The 19554-nt window shown below is 38.2% G+C and overlaps 1 protein-coding gene across 3 annotated transcripts in view; it reads right to left on the bottom strand.

The window, feature by feature from the left end:
• Window positions 1-1985: 1985 nt before the first annotated feature.
• LOC124550945 (eukaryotic translation initiation factor 5) overlaps window positions 1986-19554 on the bottom strand; it is a 115785-nt gene continuing 98216 nt past the window's right edge. For all 3 annotated transcript variants that reach the window (XM_047125754.1, XM_047125755.1, XM_047125756.1), the window contains exons 9-11: window positions 9869-10057; window positions 9657-9786; window positions 1986-2534 (exon numbers count right to left, since the gene is read on the bottom strand). In XM_047125754.1, coding sequence (XP_046981710.1) covers window positions 9661-9786; window positions 9869-10057 — 315 coding nt within the window. In that variant the 3' untranslated portion in view covers window positions 1986-2534; window positions 9657-9660. The remainder of the gene's footprint in view (window positions 2535-9656; window positions 9787-9868; window positions 10058-19554) is intronic.

Here is a 19554-nt window from a genome sequence, read left to right as displayed (position 1 = left end):
AGGACCAGCTGCCATTCAGCACACCAACTGGAAATTTTGTTCAAGTCCTACAGTCACTCAACTTCAACACCTTACCATACACCACTGCATCATCAGCAATCCCCACACTGTACACCAAATCATTCATTTATACAGGTAACAACAGCGGTCCTATCACACAGGAGTGCCCCACTCCTAATGATGCCCTTGTCTTTGATGAACCCTTGCCGCTGAAGACAACATACTGGGTTCTGTAATTTAAGTAGTCTGAGCCACTCATATCTTTGAACATATTCCATATATTCCTTTGTCAATAGCCCGCAACAGGATGCCATGTCAAATGCTTTCCAGAACTCTACCTGTTGCCCTTCATTCAGAATTCTCAGTAGACCAAGTGAGAAAAGGACAAGCCGAGTTTCACACGAACGATTTCTAAAAACCATGCCAATTCATGGACACAAGCTTCTGTCTCAAGAAAGTTTCTTATATTTGAACTGAGAATATGTTCAAGGATTCTGCAGCAAACAGAAGTTAGGAATGCTGCAATGCTGGAGAGCACTCTGTGAAATCGAATTAGGATTCCATATCTTGGTGATTTGTTTCCTTTCAGATATTTCAGTTGCTTCTCTACACCAGGTATGCTTATTACAATACCATCCATACGGGAGTCTGTCCAAAGGTCAAATGATGGTATGCACAATTCTCTTGCGAGAACGATTTCTTGAATGTGAAATTTAAAACTTTGGCTTTCATTTTGCTATCTTCAACTGCCACACCAGATTGCTCAACAAGAGACTGAATGGGAGCCTTCGATCCACTTGGTGATTTTACATATGAACAGAATTTCCTCGGTTTCTCTACCAGATCTTTTGCTAAGGTGTGACAGTGGTGGCAGTTGTACTTTTTGTGCATAGATATTTTCACAGATGCACAAATCTCTACTAACCTTCGCTTTTAGTCATTTACATGTTTCCTTCTGAACCGGGAGTGCAACAGACCGATTCCTCAGCTTCTGCCAAATTTCATTATTAAACCATGGGGGGAGGGGGGGGGTCTCTTCTATTTTCCATCCTTTATCCATTTACTAGGTACACATTTCACAAGTTAAAATTTTTTACATATTTAGCTTGCTTAGAAATAAAGAACATATCCACTAAGCCAGATTCTCTTTTTCTTTCTACTGATTCCTAGAAAAAAAAAAAAAAAGTGCTACACACTTTTCACTAGTTCACATTCATCCATTTTGTAGGAACAGTATAGCCCTGTGTAAACACTTCTGACCACGAAATATATTGCTGGGCAAGAATGTCTAGTAGTTCTGTCTCACATAGGCTGCAACTCTTGTGTGCTGCAGTGTTGGTAACAACATTGTCCAGTTATATTGTCAGCAATATGGAATATTTATAGTTCCTGAAACATACCTTTACACCAGACCTTAGCTAGCAATCAAAATTTCAGAGGCTAAAATCTCCAGCAGTCCAATGCTTAACTCAGGCTTAACTGTGTGAAAGCCTGACAAATTCAGTTCATTGTCCTGTTGCAAACTATGAAGTTAATGAGCTAAAAGTGAAGTTCTGTTTAATGTTGGGTGAATTCTATGGGTATTGACTACGATTTTCAGCATTTTAAAGCAAATTCTTAGGAAATGTACAGAGCCAGATTTTGTGTTGCTGCAAGATGCTTTGTGTTGTTTTACAAGGCCATTACATAGTACCATTACACAGTATCCACACTATCCACGTATGATCCCATGGTATTTGTGTTCGGACATTAAGACAAACAAAAACAACTGTCAATTTTGACCAATATTTTGATGTGTCCTTACTGGATGTACATTACATTTTCTATGAGGTATTTGTTAAAGATAGAAAGCAAAAGTGGGAAGAGAGTGAATCTCCAAATATGCTGTTAGAACTATCTTTACTCTTGTATATTTCCGAGAAATTGTAAAACTTTACCTCAACACACTAAAAATATTTGGTCTATGGAAATATGTAGACACTTAGTAACAGGCAGAACATTTATTTTGCTTAGAGCTCTTCCTCAAATATTTCAGATTCATCATGTACAGAACCTTTAACAGAAAACACACACTTCTCCAAAAGGAATCTTCTACATTGTTTCAGTAAGTTTTTAAGTACATTTCCACAAAAGTTACAGCCAGTTAACCATAAATACTATGTCCTTTAAAACAAGTATATTAAATCTGTCAAGACTTAGGACAGCTTCCAGTGGTACTTTCAATGATTCCAAACAGCAAATTTGTACTATTTAGTAAGGAGTACAATACATTACTATTTCACACTATACAAATGCCACACAGGTTTTAAGATGCAATAATCTTTATTGACAAATTAACCTATTCTTATGAATTACAATAAAAAGGAATCACCAACTAACGAGCTGAAGTGTATAAATGCACAATAAGCAACAAGAAAAAGAATTGTGTGTTAATAAAAGTTTTACCAGTTAAAGCTATGTATATTTATATTCACTTTAAATATTTTTCGTAATTTGCTATGCAACCATACAGTAATGAGGATTCCAAATGTTATCTGAAACAAAAAAGAAAATTAAATTAAATTCATTACACAAGTTAAGAGGTTCAACTGTAAAAATTTGAAAGACTTCAGAACAGAAACTTTCAGTAGACATGTTTGACTAGTTAACACTGTACCAGTCCGCCTAATCCAGCTGCAGATACTGGGAACACAGCTACACCTCACAAACTGCTTTAAAGTTTAGCTTTTGAGAGGAGCTCTGTAATGGCAAGCTGAAACTTTTACTCATTGTCAGGCCCAAGTGCCAACTCATTTCCTGCAAAAATCAGTTGTCTTGGTTAGAGAGAGTCCTGTACACAGTTCTGACCTGTGAAGATGAAGATCTGTAAAATAAAACTACAATTCCATCCATGAAGGCCTTATTAAAATGGGGGAGAGAGTAAATAAAAGAGCAACTACCTACTTAACAAAATTCTTAAGTATCTAACACAAAGCCAGTGCTTTTGAGAAAGAAGAAAATGCAGACAATTTTCAACCACTAGAACTCTCTTCATTCCACATGAATATTCTGGGACATTGTCTAGATGTGAAATATTTATACAGGACAATCTCGCAAAACTGCATATAACATGCTACAGTTCATGTCTGCATGAACAACAAACTAGATGCGCAGTAGGACCCACTTCCCAGACACGGTGCCACCGAATGAAGCAATAACTAACTCTGGGAGAACATATTCGAAGTTGAAGATGCAATCAGTACACAGCAATGGCAAAGTTCTTCACAGTCCAACATGTGTAGTGGTTGCAAAAGTTTACCAGTTCACAGAGAAAAAAGTTGTGCTAGGTGCATCATTGAAACTAAAATCCACATTGAAACAAGGGGCCGAAGCAACTGGTGTATCATTTAATTCCACTTGGCAAATTGAGAGAATTGATCTGAGTCCAGGCAGATGAATCTAGACATTTTCAACACCTTATAAGGAAAGGCCAAGAATATCTTGGAAGGCCAGTTTAGACAGATTGTCATTCACCACATGGTGAATATTTCTACAGTTCAGATGGAAGACGACCTATTTTAAAGTAAATTCATAGAAAGTTACAAAGCTTAATAAATTTGAAGAAACTATAACACTTTGCACTCTATAATTTAGTTGGAAGAAGATGGCAAATAACCAATGAAGTCTCCAGGAACAAAGTAGTACAAGACCAAAACGTACTGCTTACTTAAAAAGTGTGAGTGTAAAGACGAGTCATCCAACTGTCTATGTGGATGAGATATGTTCACATTTGTCATACAGCATCTTAAGGGTGGTGTGACAATTTACTACAGGGCCTCTTGAAACCTGTTTCAGAAGGAAACATCATCCATGCAAAAACTTCTTAAGGCATCATAGATCAAGCTAGATGACCGTCACAGGACACAGATGGCACTAATCCCGAGTTCCGGCGCATTTTGGTGTGTCTAAGGTCATGGGGTAAATTGCTGGGCCTGTGCTGTCAAGCAGATCGCTACATTGCTCTCTGCTCAGGAGTGAAGTGACAAGCTGTACCGATGGACTTGCACACGGGACTTTGATCTGATTTGGTAAGCCTATTAATTCTGTCTGTTTTGGTTAATGGTTACTCACTATTAGACTATATTCTGCTAGATTGCATGCACTCATATGTTTTTTTAAAAAACAGGGGTGTGAGTGCCGTGTGCGCATCATTTAATTATTAGAGGCAGTTATTTTTGTGCCTGAGGCAGCCACGTTGAGGTGCTCTCGGGGAACACAAAGTCACATAGTCTAACTGGACCTGTCCTGTGTTTTAGAAGCATGTGAAAATAGGTTGGCATGATACAAGGCTATGAAGGAACAGGCAATGTTTGAGTCTAGTGGTTTAACATACCAGTGGGAACCCTGTATACCATCAGTGCTGTGGAAACACTCCTGAGGTGTCACCAACAGAGGATAGTGGTTGACAATCCACACTCCATTTGTCACTGGAATGACAGTGTGTACACACAGACAAGAAGAAAATTTCCAGATTTTCCTGGTGAAAAAACACTATACCTCCGGTCAGTTTTGTTTTAGGGCACAAAAACAACTAGGGTCATATGCGCCCATGTCAAAACTGTGAAAGACAAAGAAGAGTTAAAAATGACTACACATCAATCTTGATCAACTGAAGAGAAGACAGCTAAAAACAGGGATGCAGGGAAAAGCCTAAAACATGCCATAGAGAAATGGCGACCCAGAACTAAAAATTAAATGGCCTTCGCCATATTGCTATGATGGACAAAAACTAAAACGTGGTAAAGTCATTTGCTAAAATGGCCAATAACATGGAAAACCCAAGCAGGAACGTAAATAGCTAAAAAATGGGTGTTCTGTCGTGAAATGAAGGACAGTTATAAGTTGGGCGCAATGCATATAAACTGGTGGGGGAGCACCACTTTAATTGTGATGGCTAATAAAGTAGTGCCATATATGCAACTTGATTAAAATGACTACCTCGTGGCAGGATGGCCAAAAGGAGGTCATCCAAGTTGCAGAGAGAGGCTTGGAGCTTATTCCTGGGAAGGGAGGACCAGTGGTGATGCCAATGTGACACCACCACTTGACAGATGGCAACACGGGGATCACTGGAGGGAATATAACAACTAGTGGGCTGAGGTAGGAGGTCTGCAGCCTTGGCAGCAGCATCAGTAACCCCGTTTCCTGTCAGACCGACATGACCAGGAACCCACATGAACACCACAGTGGACCCATCAAGAGTGAGAAAATACCAGTTTTCCCGGACTCATTTCAAAAAGGTATAGATGGTGTACAGCACACAGAGGCTTTGAAGGATGCTGATAGAGAGTGAGCAGATGACCAGATGACAATGGAAAGCCTGTGTCACTGTATGTACTCTGTGACCTGATACAGGGCAAAGACTTCTGCTGTAAATACTGCACAGTGTGCCTGAAGCCAATACCGGGAAATGTGTGCCAATGAGAGTCACACCCTACACCAGTCAGTCAGTCCGTGGACCATCATTGTACACTGTTTCAACCCTCCTGAATTCTATATTTATTTTTTGATCAGGAACCTTTTTCTGAATACTACTGACCACAGCTCTCAGTCCGATGCTTTAGGGTACCCAGCGTCTCTAGCACTTGTGCCTGACACTGAGTGAAAGACTGTACGCCATTCAAATTTTAAGGACACAAAGACTGGCATCAATTTTATAAATTACAGAGATTAGCTGTTGTCGGAGATCCTGGAACCCGTTAACTTTGTACTGGCCAACATGTAATTTTCAGTCTCCCCAGGGACAACAAACATCAAGGTGTGGGGTGCATCCACACACTGTTCTCAGTGAACTGCTAGGGAGCCTCTGAAAATGACCATGGAACGTGCAATAACTATGCGTCCTTTTGTGACATCAGCAACTACAACTAACATCAAATCTTACGCAACCCCTTTATAGAAGTGGCTAATCATCAATGAAGGCTCAAAGTGACCTGTTCTGCATTGTGTAATGGGAAACAGAAGTTTTGAACATTTTTTGAAAACTAAATATTCATTGTATTCGTATGGAGGAATGTCTATATCAAGCACTGGGTTCTATTAGACGTGAAGTATTAAGAGATGACAGAGCACAGAATAAAAGTCCAGTGATCAATACAGTGACAAAATCATGGTTGAAGAGAGAAATCAACAGCCAAGTGTTTCATTAGGGAAAAACTGCAACAGTGTTGATCCCTCACAGTGTGTACCGGTGTGCCTCCTCAGAGCATCACTAAGCTTTAACGGAATGTGCATTGCCACTTTACACAACATATCATCAACGATGGAACTTACCTGCTGTACTGGTTTGCACCAGGGCCAAAACATTTATACACTCTACTGCTGTCATGAGATGTAGACAACAGAAGATCTGCTTCGTAATGGTTATTAGGGCTACCAGTTACCCTTGGGAGATGGGAATAGAACTGTGCACTGCTTTTTTGGAGGCAAGTGGAATGGCTGTATTAACTCTTGACACTGAAGACTGTCTCGACACTGTCAGTTAGGCCTCTAGACGTCCATTGAGCAAAGTACACTTCCCACACCATCCACTGCAGTGTGCAAATAAGGTAGGAAGGAAAATTTTGGAAAGTAATTTGGATCACTGGTATCGTGGTCTCTTCAGTGATGAGGGCAAGACTATTACTGTCTGAGAAGAGTGTTGAGGCAAGCTGGCATGACATATGTATGTATTGGGCATGCAGCCCCCCCAAGTTCATCATGGAAGTGCGTTTGTGGCATTTTGGGTCAGTACCATGTACAGGAGTAACTTCTCTCAGTGCTATTGAGTGCCATCTGAGATCTGTCCAATATCTGGACAGGATCCTAAGTCATACCATTCAGCCCCACAATCTACAGATTAGTCTTTCAAGGTGACAGTGCAAAAGCACATTAAATCCACCTCCATGAGGTATGCATAAAATATCATACCAAATTGTGCTACACGTCTGAAAATTATTTCGAGCAGTTAGTTCACGAGCCCACGAGAACAGTAAATAGCTGTAAAAACACACCTGATCTCTTAGCAACAAATAATCCTGAGTTAATAACAAGCATCAAAACCGATACAAGGATTGGTGAACACAGGGTTGTCTTAACGAGATTTAATACTATAGTCCCCAAATCATCCAAAGATAAGCGAAAAACATACCTATTCAAAAAAGCAGATAAAAATTCACTTGACGCTCTCCTGAGAGACAATCTCCACTCATTCCAAATTAATAACATAAGTTTAGACCAGACGTGGCTTGAACTCAAAGAAATATCGGCAGAAATTGAGATTTATACCAAATAAATAAACAAACAACAGAGCTGCTCCTCCTTGGTACACAGAGCGGGTTAGAACACTGTTGCAGAAGCAACGAAACAAACACGCCAAATTTAAACAGATACAAAACCCAAGATTGGCTATCTTTTAAAGAAGCTCAAAATTTAGCGCGGACTTCAATGCGAGATGCTTATAACAGTTTCCACAACGAAACTTTGGTCTCTAAACCTGGCAGAAAATCCAAAGAGATTCTGGTCATATATGACGTTATGTTAGCAGCAAGAAACAATCAATACCTTCCCTGCGAGATAGCAATGGAGATACTACTGAAGACAGTGCTGCCAAAGCAGAGTTACTAAACACAGCCCTCTGAAATGCCTTGACCAAAGACGACGAAGTAAATATTCCAGAATTCGAATCAAGAACAGCTGCCTACATGAGTAACATAGAAGTAAATATCCTCTGAGTCGTGAAGCATCTTACATCACTTAATAAAAGCAAGTCTTCTGGTCCAGACACTATACCAATTAGGTTCCTTTTGGAGTTTGCTAATGCATTAGCTCCATACTTAATCATATACAGCCGTTCGCTCAACGAAAGATCCGTACCGAAAGACTGAGAAATTGCACAGGTCACGCCAATATTAAAGAAAGGTAGTGGGAGTAATCCACTTAATTACAGGCCCATATCGTTAACATCAATATGCAGCAGGATTTTGGAACATATACTGTGTTCGAACATTATGAATTACCTGTAAAAAAACAGTCTACTGACACACATTCAACATGGGTTTAGAAAACATTGTTCCTGTCAAACACAACTAGCTCTTTACTTACATGAAGTGTTGAGTGCTACTGACAAGGGATTTCAGACTAATTCTGTATTTCTGGATTTCCAGAAGGCTTTTGACACTTCACCGCACAAGTGGCTTGTAGTGAAATTGCGTGCTTATGGAATATCGTCTCAGTCAATTTCCTGTCAGAGAGGTCACAGTTCATAGTAAATGATGGAAAGTCATTGAGTAAAACAGAAGTGATTTCTGGCGTTTTAGACCTTTTGCTGCTCCTTATCTATATAAATGATTTTGGAGACAATCTGAGCAGCCATCTTTGGTTGTTTGCAAAGGAAACTGTCGTTTATCAACTAATAAAGTCATCAGACGATCAAAACAAATTGCAAAACTATTTAGAAAAGATACCCGATTGGTGCAAAAATTGTCAGTTGACCCTAAATAATGAAAAGTGTGAGGTCATCCACACGAGTGCTGCAAGGAATTCATGAAACTTCCGTTACACGATAAATCAGTCTAATCTAAAAGCTGTAAATTCAACTAAATACCTAAGTATTACAATTACGAACAACTTAAATTGGAAGGAACACACAGAAAATTTAACAGATCTAAGGAGACTGCCTACACTACATTTGTACGATCTCTGCTGCACAATGTGGGATCCTTACCAGATAGGACTGAAGGAGTACATCAAAAAAGTTCAAAGAAGGGCAGCACGTTTTGTGTTATCGTGAAATATGGGACAGTGTCACAAAAATGATACAGGATTTGGGCTGGACATCATTAAAAGAAAGGAGTTTTTCATTGTGACAGAATCTTCTCACAAAATTCCAATCACCGAATGCGAAAATATTTTTTTGACAGCGACCTACATAGGGAGAAATGATCAGCTGATAAAATAAGGGAAATCAGAGCTCATACAGAAAGTTATAGGTGTTCATTCTTTCCGCGCATGTACAAGATTGGGATAACAGAATTGTGAACTTGATTCAATGAACCCTCTGCCAGGCACTTAAATGTGATTTGCAGAGTATCCATGTAGATGTATAGGACACCTTCCTCCTGGAGGGAGAAATAAGCAGTTTAAACATGAAGAGAAGCTTTTTAAGTGAGGTTCTACAGAAGAGTGCTGAAGATTAGGTGAGTATATCTAACAGCTAATGAGGTACTGGATCGAGCTTTGGAGAAAAATTTGGCACAACATGATTGAAAGAACAGATTAGTTGATAGAACACAATGAGGCATCAAGGAATTGTCAATTAGGTATTGGAAAGAAAGTGAGGGGGTGAAAACTGCGGGGAGACCTTTAGACACGAGTATAGTGAGCAACTTCAAATGGATGTAGTTTAGAGTAGTTATGAGGATTGCACCAGACCAAGTAGCACAGACAGCTGCATCGTATCAGCCTTCAGACAGATGACACCCCTGTAAATAACGAAAACTGAGCCTCTTGCTAACTTCGGAACTCCGAAATCTTTCAGGAGAAACTGAAAACCACATCATCAAGGCAGTTCTCACAACATCAAGTTACTGGTGTTTACTAAAGATTTAATTTAGTTACATATCAGTGAATATGCTTACCGAATTAGATTGCATCAATATCAAGGTCATCTCCTTCCTCCTCTGATTCTTGTGCTGCAGCTACAGGCTTCTGCACCGGTTTCGGCTGCTCCTTCAGGGGTGATGCCTTTGCACGGTCATCGTATTCAATCTGGTGAAATGAAAAATTTATAAGATTAAATTTGCTAAAAGGAGAAACCTGCTCATCAGATTGGTCTCTAGCAGACACGCACCTCCAAGTCATCTTCCTCCTCCTCATCGCTCTCACTCTCCTCCTCTTCTGCCTCGCGCAACCAACGGATGAATGGTTCTGCACGCTCATGGATCTCGTGGCTTAGTTCTTTGCTCACGTATTTCTTGCTTTCCTTGCCTGCCCACTCCAACAGAACCTTTTCTTCCAAGATATCAGCATCGTAGAATAGCTGCAGGTTAACAAATTGCCAAACATTACAGCAGCACTGAAAATCTTAAGCTAAATTAACAGGAATGGTGGGAGCAATCCATGCCAAATGAAGCAATTTCAAGAAAGTTGGCACACGACCGTCAATGAATTTGCTGAAATTGTGTGAACATTTCCACTTGTTCCCAGTGAACATTGGTAAAGTTTTACTTTCCACAATATCATACTTTTAGAGATTAGCCATTTGTTCGAGCCAATAGCACAGCTATCAATGCACCATTAAGTCTTCGGCAACTTTGGGACGTAATATCTCTGGCAATATTTTCTTGAAAGAAAATTAGACCACCTTGTACAGCTTTTTACAGTCTCTGCAGGGGGAAAAAATAATGAAGATGGAGAAATTTTCAGACAGATAATTCTAAGCAAAGTCAGACAAACAAAGACACTTGGGATGGAATGGAGTTTCAGTGACTTCTTGTCTAATGAAGATTATCTGAATTTTATGCTATGTTTAGCCCACTGATGTTGGCATACATGCAGTTCTGTCCCTCTTGCACTGTAGTCTTTTTGAGATCCTCCATTATCCAGAAAATAACATCCACACAAACAGACACACACAGTCTGTCTGCAGATCATCACAAAAAATATTTACATAGACACCTGCACTTGACAATTTGCAAAATTTGTCTTTGCAAAATTTATCTCTGCAAGCATGAAAAAATACATAACTGGTGCCATGTTTCATTAGTCAAGGAGGTTAATTTGAACAAAAAACAGCAGTTCAAGGAACACAAAGGCACAAACTAGAGCTAGAACTAGCCATCCATCCCACCTAATGAACAAAATTTAAATTCAAGTAATGCAAAGGTGTCATGACGATCACGACAATCTTAGAGCTGTGCATGTGCAGTGGAGAGTTTGGAAACTGTAGTGATTGGCCAGAACACCTATATGAATGAACGTAGTTCTTTTCCTCAACCTCCACGTTGAGTAGAGCTTGGCAGCGGCACAAATTGTTCCAACTTACTGATTCGGATCAGCTGAGTAGAGCACCCTAGTGTCAAGAAACTTTAACACACAAAGGTTGTAAACATTGCTTGAAGGCCCACTTCCCGACAGTGTTATTTATATAAATTGAATCAATTTCTTCTCCAAAAACATTGATAGGCAAAGCACACAACGCGGAAAAATTATAAATATTTTCTTGCAAAATCAGGTGCAAACTTACATTGTAAATGTGGAAACTTTGTTGGGCGTGAAAGAAATTTTGTGAATGGCAGAACATGTAAATTCTGAAATTTAAGTTATCCTTTACCAAGGCACTGGAAATCATGGTAGTAAAATTCTTGCACAACAGCTGCAACACTTAACTGTCTTTGTATTTCACACCTTTGCCACATTGTGTAAGTTGTGGTACTTTATCATGTTTTTGGACATAACTCATGGGAGAATTGAATAGGTCTGCTGTGCAATGCTATTGACATGCTAGTTTAATTCTAAATTGAAGTATAGCATATTTTGTTTTCGCATAGTCTGTGGTTTACGTAGAACTTACTGTACTTACAGAAAATTTTACACCCTATTTACTCTGAGTATAAGACAACCACCCCCCCCCCCCCCCCTTTTTTTAAAAGGCTCCTTGAGAAAAATTATTTTTAGCGTATTCTGACTAATCAAAATTACGTACCTTTATTCATGTAAGGGATCTCTCTAAAAAGTTAACATTACAACTACACCTTTATGGCACTTTTTGATTGTCCACATTTTGATAGTAGGAGAAACAAAATGATAAATGGTTTATATTAATTTGCAGACCATTTTCTTTTTTTATCTCTTAATTATTAACTCTTGTCTGTGGCATCACTATTTTTATATAGTCATTGTCACAAATATTTGGCTGTTTCTACCAAATATGTGGCGATTTCCTAGGTGGTTGTTTCGGTGGGACCAGAGAACACAGCTTTTCCTACCAAATGCTTTCAAGCACATCTGCCCACCACTCTCACACTGGCTGCTTGGAACCTGAAGATGGCACACCCCATTCCATTCCCATCAGACATCTTACAATCACTGACAACATTACAGCACGAAAAACTTTTACAGTCTCCTGCAAAAATTAATATTAGTATTGAGTAATTGTTAATTTTTTTGATAATTCAGACTACAAATGGATTCAGGTTAACTGCAGTTTAAACATGGTAGATTCTCCTAAAAAGCAGAAGTATGTGGTATACATTCCCATGGTTGGCACCACAACAATTTCCTGCCCACTCACTGCTCCACTCCCTACACTCGCCATAGTTCCCACCCAATCTAGTATCACAGTTCATCCTATAATCCTTCTGTAGGAATGTGCTTGAGCAGCTGTGAAACTGCTGTATCTTCTAGGGTGAAACTCTTGTGTAACAAAAGCAACTACATAATTGAAAGATCACAATTCCAGTCCAGTCCAGTCTAGTCCTTGAACTTTCCCTCTTCCCGCAATCTACTCATGCTACTTGAAAATAGGCTTATAACCCAAAACCTAGGTTGTGCACTAACATTAATAAAATATGTGAAAAAAGTGTGTTTAGTTGATTTACAACATTTAACCAAAAACCCACAACATTTAACCAAAAACCCACAACATTTAACCAAAAACCCACAACATTTAACCAAAAACCCACAACATTTAACCAAAAACCCACAACATTTAACCAAAAACCCACAACATTTAACCAAAAACCCACAACATTTAACCAAAAACCCACAACATTTAACCAAAAACCCACAACATTTAACCAAAAACCCACAACATTTAACCAAAAACCCACAACATTTAACCAAAAACCCACAACATTTAACCAAAAACCCACAACATTTAACCAAAAACCCACAATTGGTTCAATTGATATTCTATACCAAGCCACTGCATGGGTCGAAGTTGCACATTTATTCCACAATTACGTCCTGAGATAAAGAAATCTTAACTTCACGTTTTTGTATTCATATGAAAAATGCTCAACAAATATTTTATTATATCACTTAAGAGTAAGGTAAGTTGTAAAAGATGGCCTAGTTTTGCTTCTTTCAAGAAAATATTGCCAGAGACATGTATCAAAGTTGTCAAAAATGCAAACGAGCACTGTTTAAATCTGTGCAATGGTGGGTCAAAGAAATGACTATCTCCGTAAGTACTGATATGGTGATTGTGCAACTTTAACAGTATTTATTGGGAATATGTGTAAATATTCACACAAAATATTGTCAAGAACCCCTGAGTCATGTAGGAACCTCTAGACCATCAGCCATGGAATGACTGAACAACAACAACAACAACAACAACAACAATAAACAAGTCACTCAAAATGACATTGAACATACAAGTCAATGCATATAAACTGTGGGTGAATGACCACATTCAGACTTCTGGCATCACAACAAGACACTAAGAGAGGAGTGTCACAAAAAGCAACTAGCTAACTTGGCAAAAACTATGGTGCGAATAAAAGAAAGCTGCTAGCACATCATACTAGGTTGGACTGTGGAGAATGTTCAGAACTAAAGTAAATTCACAATGAAATCAATGTATAAATGCACTTCATTAAAGACTTAAGTAATTAAAATAATCAGACACAGCCTTAAGAAATAACTAGAGAGAGCTGTTATGAAGTTGGCAATGATACACGTCAACTTGGTGTAACCCACAATCTCTCATTTCCAGGCTGCCCAATCTTCAGGAAGTAATATTGAACAGTCAATAAAGAATACTCACACCATTAGAGGCCAATATGAAAAATACATTTGGGCACTGGATGTTCCCAGTACATGGTATACAAAATACCTGGCAGTAGAGAACAAAGCTACTGTTTTTTAAAATCAATACACCACCACTGCTGAGACCAATATTGCACAGCAGGCAGAGAGATGGAGTGTGTCTAAGTAACAAGGCTGTCCCACAAACAGCCAACAACTGACAGTATGTGGTAGATTCAACTGCGAGACATGGTGTCTCCAGATCATTACCTCACAACTACGGAGTTGTTTCAAATTCCAATATACAGCAAAGTCAATGACTAACGAGATACACTATGTGTGGAATTACCTGTTTCCCACAAGATATGAACTGAGAATTTGATACCCAAGATGGTTTGTTGGGGAGTAATGGACCAAACAATGAGGTCATCAGTTAATCCACAAGTGGTACATCCAAAAGCAGATAGGTTCGCTGCAAACATTTTCTGATCTAGTCGGGATATACGTAACAGTAAGAGAAAAGGCTGAAAACTTAATGGATATCTTTTGTACTTTCAATAATAAAAGCAAGATGAAGGGAAGAAAGAAGTCTGCCGGGGGGGTCACCCCTGGGGGAGACTGCATTCAACAGGAACTAGTCATGAGCACCCATTACTTGACAAAGTGCAACACCCAGAATACAAAATTTGGCATGGCAGAACAGAAGCAAACAATCTAGAAGTTATTACAACAGTGTGAAAGAGATGAAAGAGTAATGTGGTCAAGGAGGTAGGGCCAGGGATTATATTATTATGATCAGTAATTAAGAAGAAAATATATTTTATTGGAAAATTATCATTTAGTATTTGTTAATTAGCATTACTATTTGGAAAATAGTTGTGTCTAGCAATAATCGAACAAGTATCCTCGCAACTTTAAGACTAGAATAACACAGCTACACAAGGCCCTTTTTAACGAAAAGCTCTGAAGCTCTTACACTTAACAACGTTCTGATCGTCTTGTCTTCCAAGTGTTTTGGAGACTTGCATGATGGCTTTAGAAGGGAGATGTCTGGGCACCATCATTTAAAACCTTTAACTATGAAGGCAATGCAAGAGGGCCAATTCTTAAGCTGTCTCCCTGTATGAGATGTAGCAGGCAGCCAAATGGCTATCACAACTGAATACTCGAGACTCTCGAGAATTGGTCATATCAAATTCCTGGTTCTGTGACTAAGGCAATTGGACCAGAATGCAGTCAATGTTCCGCCGAAGTTCGGCACATGACACTATTCATGTGTCCCACAAAAGTCTTCGCCCTACTGCACATGGGGTTTCACTAGAGGCCCTACCATGACGAACGATTTCCGAGGATGTTGGTATTCTGGCTCAGGAAGAAGACTGACTGGAGCAGTGGACTGAAGGACACTTGTAATGGCTTCTGGCCAAGACAGTACCAACTTAAATATTATTATTATTATTATTATTATTATTATTATTATTATTATTATTATTATTTCTTTCTTCTTTCTTGCCTCAGACGTTATGTCTGGTTAAAAATGGAAGGTGACGCGGACCTTGATCAAGCGTGACTTCCTTTTAACTGTACGGTATATGTTACATTGCATTTAGGAACTTTCGGGTAATTGAACAAGTGTCAATAATTACAGATTTCTGTAGTTGTATATATAAGTTTGGATGTAGCTGTATTGCATTGATGTACTGGTGGATATTGTGTACTGTGACTCCTGTAGTTGATAATATAATTGATATAATGTCAACTTTATCCTGATGCCACATGTCCTTGACTTCCTCAGACAGTTGGATGTATTTTTCAATTTTTTCTCCTGTTTTCTTTTGTATATTTGTTGTATTGGGTATGGATATTTCGATTAGTTGTGTTAATTTCTTCTTTTTATTGGTGAGTATGATGTCAGGTTTGTTATGTGGTGGTGTTTTATCTGTTATAATGGTTCTGTTCCAGTATAATTAGTATTCATCGTTCTCCAGTACATTTTGTGGTGCATACTTGTATGTGGGAACATGTTGTTTTATAAGTTTATGTTGTAAGGCAAGTTGTTGATGTATTATTTTTTCTACATTGTCATGTCTTCTGGGGTATTCTGTATTTGCTAGTATTGTACATCCAGTTGTGATGTGATCTACTGTTTCTATTTGTTGTTTGCAAAGTCTGCATTTATCTGTTGTGGTATTGGGATCTTTAATAATATGCTTGCTGTAATATCTGGTGTTTATTGTTTGATCCTGTATTGCAATCATGAATCCTTCCGTCTCACTGTATATATTGCCTTTTCTTAGCCATGTGTTGGATGCGTCTTGATCCATGTGTGGCTGTGTTAGATGATACGGGTGATTGCCATGTAGTGTTTTCTTTTTCCAATTTACTTTCTTCGTATATGTTGATGTTATGTGATCTAAAAGGTTGTAGAAGTGGTTATGAAATTGCAGTGGTGTAGCCGATGTATTTATATGAGTGATTGCTTTGTGTATTTTGCTAGTTTCTGCTCGTTCTATAAAGAATTTTCTTAAATTGTCTACCTGTCCATAATGTAGGTTTCTTATGTCGATAAATCCCTTTCCTCCTTCCTTTCTGCTTAATGTGAATCTTTCAGTTGCTGAATGTATGTGATGTATTCTATATTTGTGGCATTGTGATCGTGTAAGTGTATTGAGTGCTTCTAGGTCTGTGTTAGTCCATTTCACTACCCGAAATGAGTAGGTCAATATTGGTTATAGCATAAGTAGTTATAGCTTTTGTCTTGTTTCTTGCTGTCAATTCTGTTTTCAGTATTTTTGTTAAGTCTTTGTCTATATTTTTCTTTTAGTTCTTCTTTAATATTTGTATTATCTATTCCTATTTTTTGTCTGTATCCTAGATATTTATAGGCATCTGTTTTATCCATCGCTTCTATGCAGTCGCTGTGGTTATCCAATATGTAATCTTCTTGTTTAGTGTGTTTTCCCTTGACTATGCTATTTTTCTTACATTTGTCTGTTCCAAAAGCCATATTTATATCATTGCTGAATACTTCTGTTATCTTTAGTAATTGGTTGAGTAGTTGATTTATTGCTGCCAGTAGTTTTAGATCATCCATGTATAGCAGATGTGTGATTTTGTGTGGGTATGTTCCAGTAATATTGTATCCATAATTTGTATTATTTAGCATGTTGGATAGTGGGTTCAGAGCAAGGCAGAACCAGAAAGGACTTAATGAGTCTCCTTGGTATATTCCACGCTTAATCTGTATTGGCTGTGATGTGATACTATTTGAATTTGTTTGGATATTAAGTGTGGTTTTCCAATTTTTCATTACTATGTTTAGGAACTGTATCAATTTAGGATCTACTTTGTGTATTTCCAATATTTGTAGTAACCATGAGTGGGGTACACTATCAAAAGCTTTTTGGTAATCAATGTATGCATAGTGTAGCGACCTTTGTTTAGTTTTAGCTTGATATGTCACTTCTGCATCTATTATCAGTTGCTCTTTACATCCTCGTGCTCCTTTGCAACAGCCATTTTGTTACTCATTTATAATTTTGTTCTGTGTTGTATGTGTCATTAATTTCTGTGTAATGACTGAAGTTTAATATTTTGTATATTGTTGGTAGGCATGTTATGGGGCGATATTTAGCTGGGTTTGCTGTGTCTGCTTGATCTTTAGGTTTCAGATAAGTTATTCCATGTGTAAGTGTATCAGGGAATGTGTATGGGTCTGCAATGTAACTGTTAAATAATTTAGTTAGATGTGAATGTGTTGAGGTGAATTTCTTTAGCCAGAAATTTGCTATTTTATCTTTTCCAGGGGCTTTCCAATTGTGAGTAGAATTAATTGCTTGGGTGACTTCATGTTGCAAAATTATCACTTCAGGCATTTGTGGTATCATCATGTACGTATCTGTTTCTGCTTGTATCCACCGTGCATGCCTGTTATGTTGTACCGGGTTTGACCCTATGTTGCTCCAGAAGTGTTCCATGTCTTATGTTTGGTGGATTGTCTATTTTAATGTGTGTGTTATCTATTGTCTGGTAAAATTTCTTTTGATTTGTGTTGAATGTTTTGTTTTGTTTCCTTCTATTTTCACTTTTTTTGTATCTTCTAAGTCGTTTGGCCAATGCTTGTAATTTCTGCTTCTTTTCATCTAATTGCTCTATCACTTCTTGTTGTGAGATTTTACCTAACCTTTTTCGTTTTTTTCTGACATTTCATTTCTTATAAATGGTGTTAGCTGTCCGATGTCTTTTCTCAGTCTTTCTATTCTGATCTGTAGCCTGCGTTGCCATGCTGGTTTTGTGGGTTTCTTCAGTGTGTTGGTTGGTTCTGATCTCTGCCTAGTGTGTATATTTAGTGTAGTGAGTGCTCCTATATAAACCAGTAGTTGTAACTCTTCCATAGTTGTGTTTTCATTTATTTTGTTGTGTGTGATTGTGTTTATAGTTTTTATTGTTGTTTCGACTTGTGGGTTATTTGGCAGTTTATGCAAGAGTGGTCTAATGTCTGTATTTGTGTCTTTGTATTCTATATATGTCAGCTGAAATTTTTCTTCTACATCTAACAAGTGTGTCACTTCGTGTTCTATTTGTACTTGTTCTGGTGGCTGTCTTAAGATTTCGTTTTCCTCTGACTGTTTAATTGATGCGTGTTGTTCTTTGTTTGTTTGCTCTGGGATGTTTGAGTCCATTACTGTATTTTCTTCTTCTGATTGCACATTATTTTGTTCCAGTATTTGTTGTACTTGTTGTTTGATGTTTTCTAATTCTGACTGGGGTATCCTGTTATTTTTTATTATTACACAGATCTGATCAGCTAGTCGTCGTCCTGTTAAAAATTTTAATTCTGGGTATCTGGTAATAAATGTTGTGTATACTTGTGATCTGTATCCAGTTGTGTTGGTTCCTAGGTTTGTTGCTTGGTAATAACAGAACATGAGGTGTCGATTAACTTCATCTGACCATCTCATCCTCTGTCTGTTTTCCTTCTAGGGTGGTTGCAGGTTGCAGGAAGCATATCCTGCAAAACACCTCTATTTGGATTTGAATCATTTTCCAGTTGGCTAGCAGTGTCATTACCATTGTGGGCGGGCATAGGGTTCAAGCGTCGTCCCCGAGCATGACGGCGCTTGTCCGAGGCTTCTTTAGTTCTGTCCTGAACCAACTAATCTCACTAAAAGGTGGGTTAGCCCTATTAGTGGTTTGTTCTTTTCGTCGCCTTTTACGACTGGCAGAAAATACCGGAGGCCTACTTTAGGATCACAAAAGTTAATGGAGAGAACAACTGGTACGCAGCAGGATTATCGGAAGTACTGCAAAGAAATGAAGATTGAATAAAACTAGAAGAGAACCATAAATTTTACCATACTTCCCCATCTTCATGATTGAGAAGACCTGACTAATTTGACTGTAGACAAACTTCAGTGGGAATCTTTCAGTAATGTATCAGCAAATACAGAGCTCACATACTGCTACAAATTGTCAAGAAAACGGGAACTAAAGGAATATGGCAAGAACAAAATGGAAGTAAAAATGAACTAAGTTATAATTTATCCAAGAATTAGGCAACTATACATATTTAACTGTCTCAAACCAGTTCATAATTTTGTTGGGTGAGGACCACAGTCAAATTTTAAAGGTCATTATTGTCATTTTTGACTGTTTAAATTACTTTATAAACAAACTGCAATTTCAGCATCAGAGATATTTTCAAGCTGAACACTTTTGTACTTTGGATTTCTAAATACACACAGAAAACTGACTACAAAATGTCTCAAAGGCTGAAATTGTAGT

The sequence above is a fragment of the Schistocerca americana genome, chromosome 9 (genome assembly GCF_021461395.2).
Source record: "Schistocerca americana isolate TAMUIC-IGC-003095 chromosome 9, iqSchAmer2.1, whole genome shotgun sequence".
Classification (NCBI taxonomy): domain Eukaryota; kingdom Metazoa; phylum Arthropoda; class Insecta; order Orthoptera; family Acrididae; genus Schistocerca; species Schistocerca americana.
This window is presented reverse-complemented; position numbering and strand designations above follow the sequence as displayed.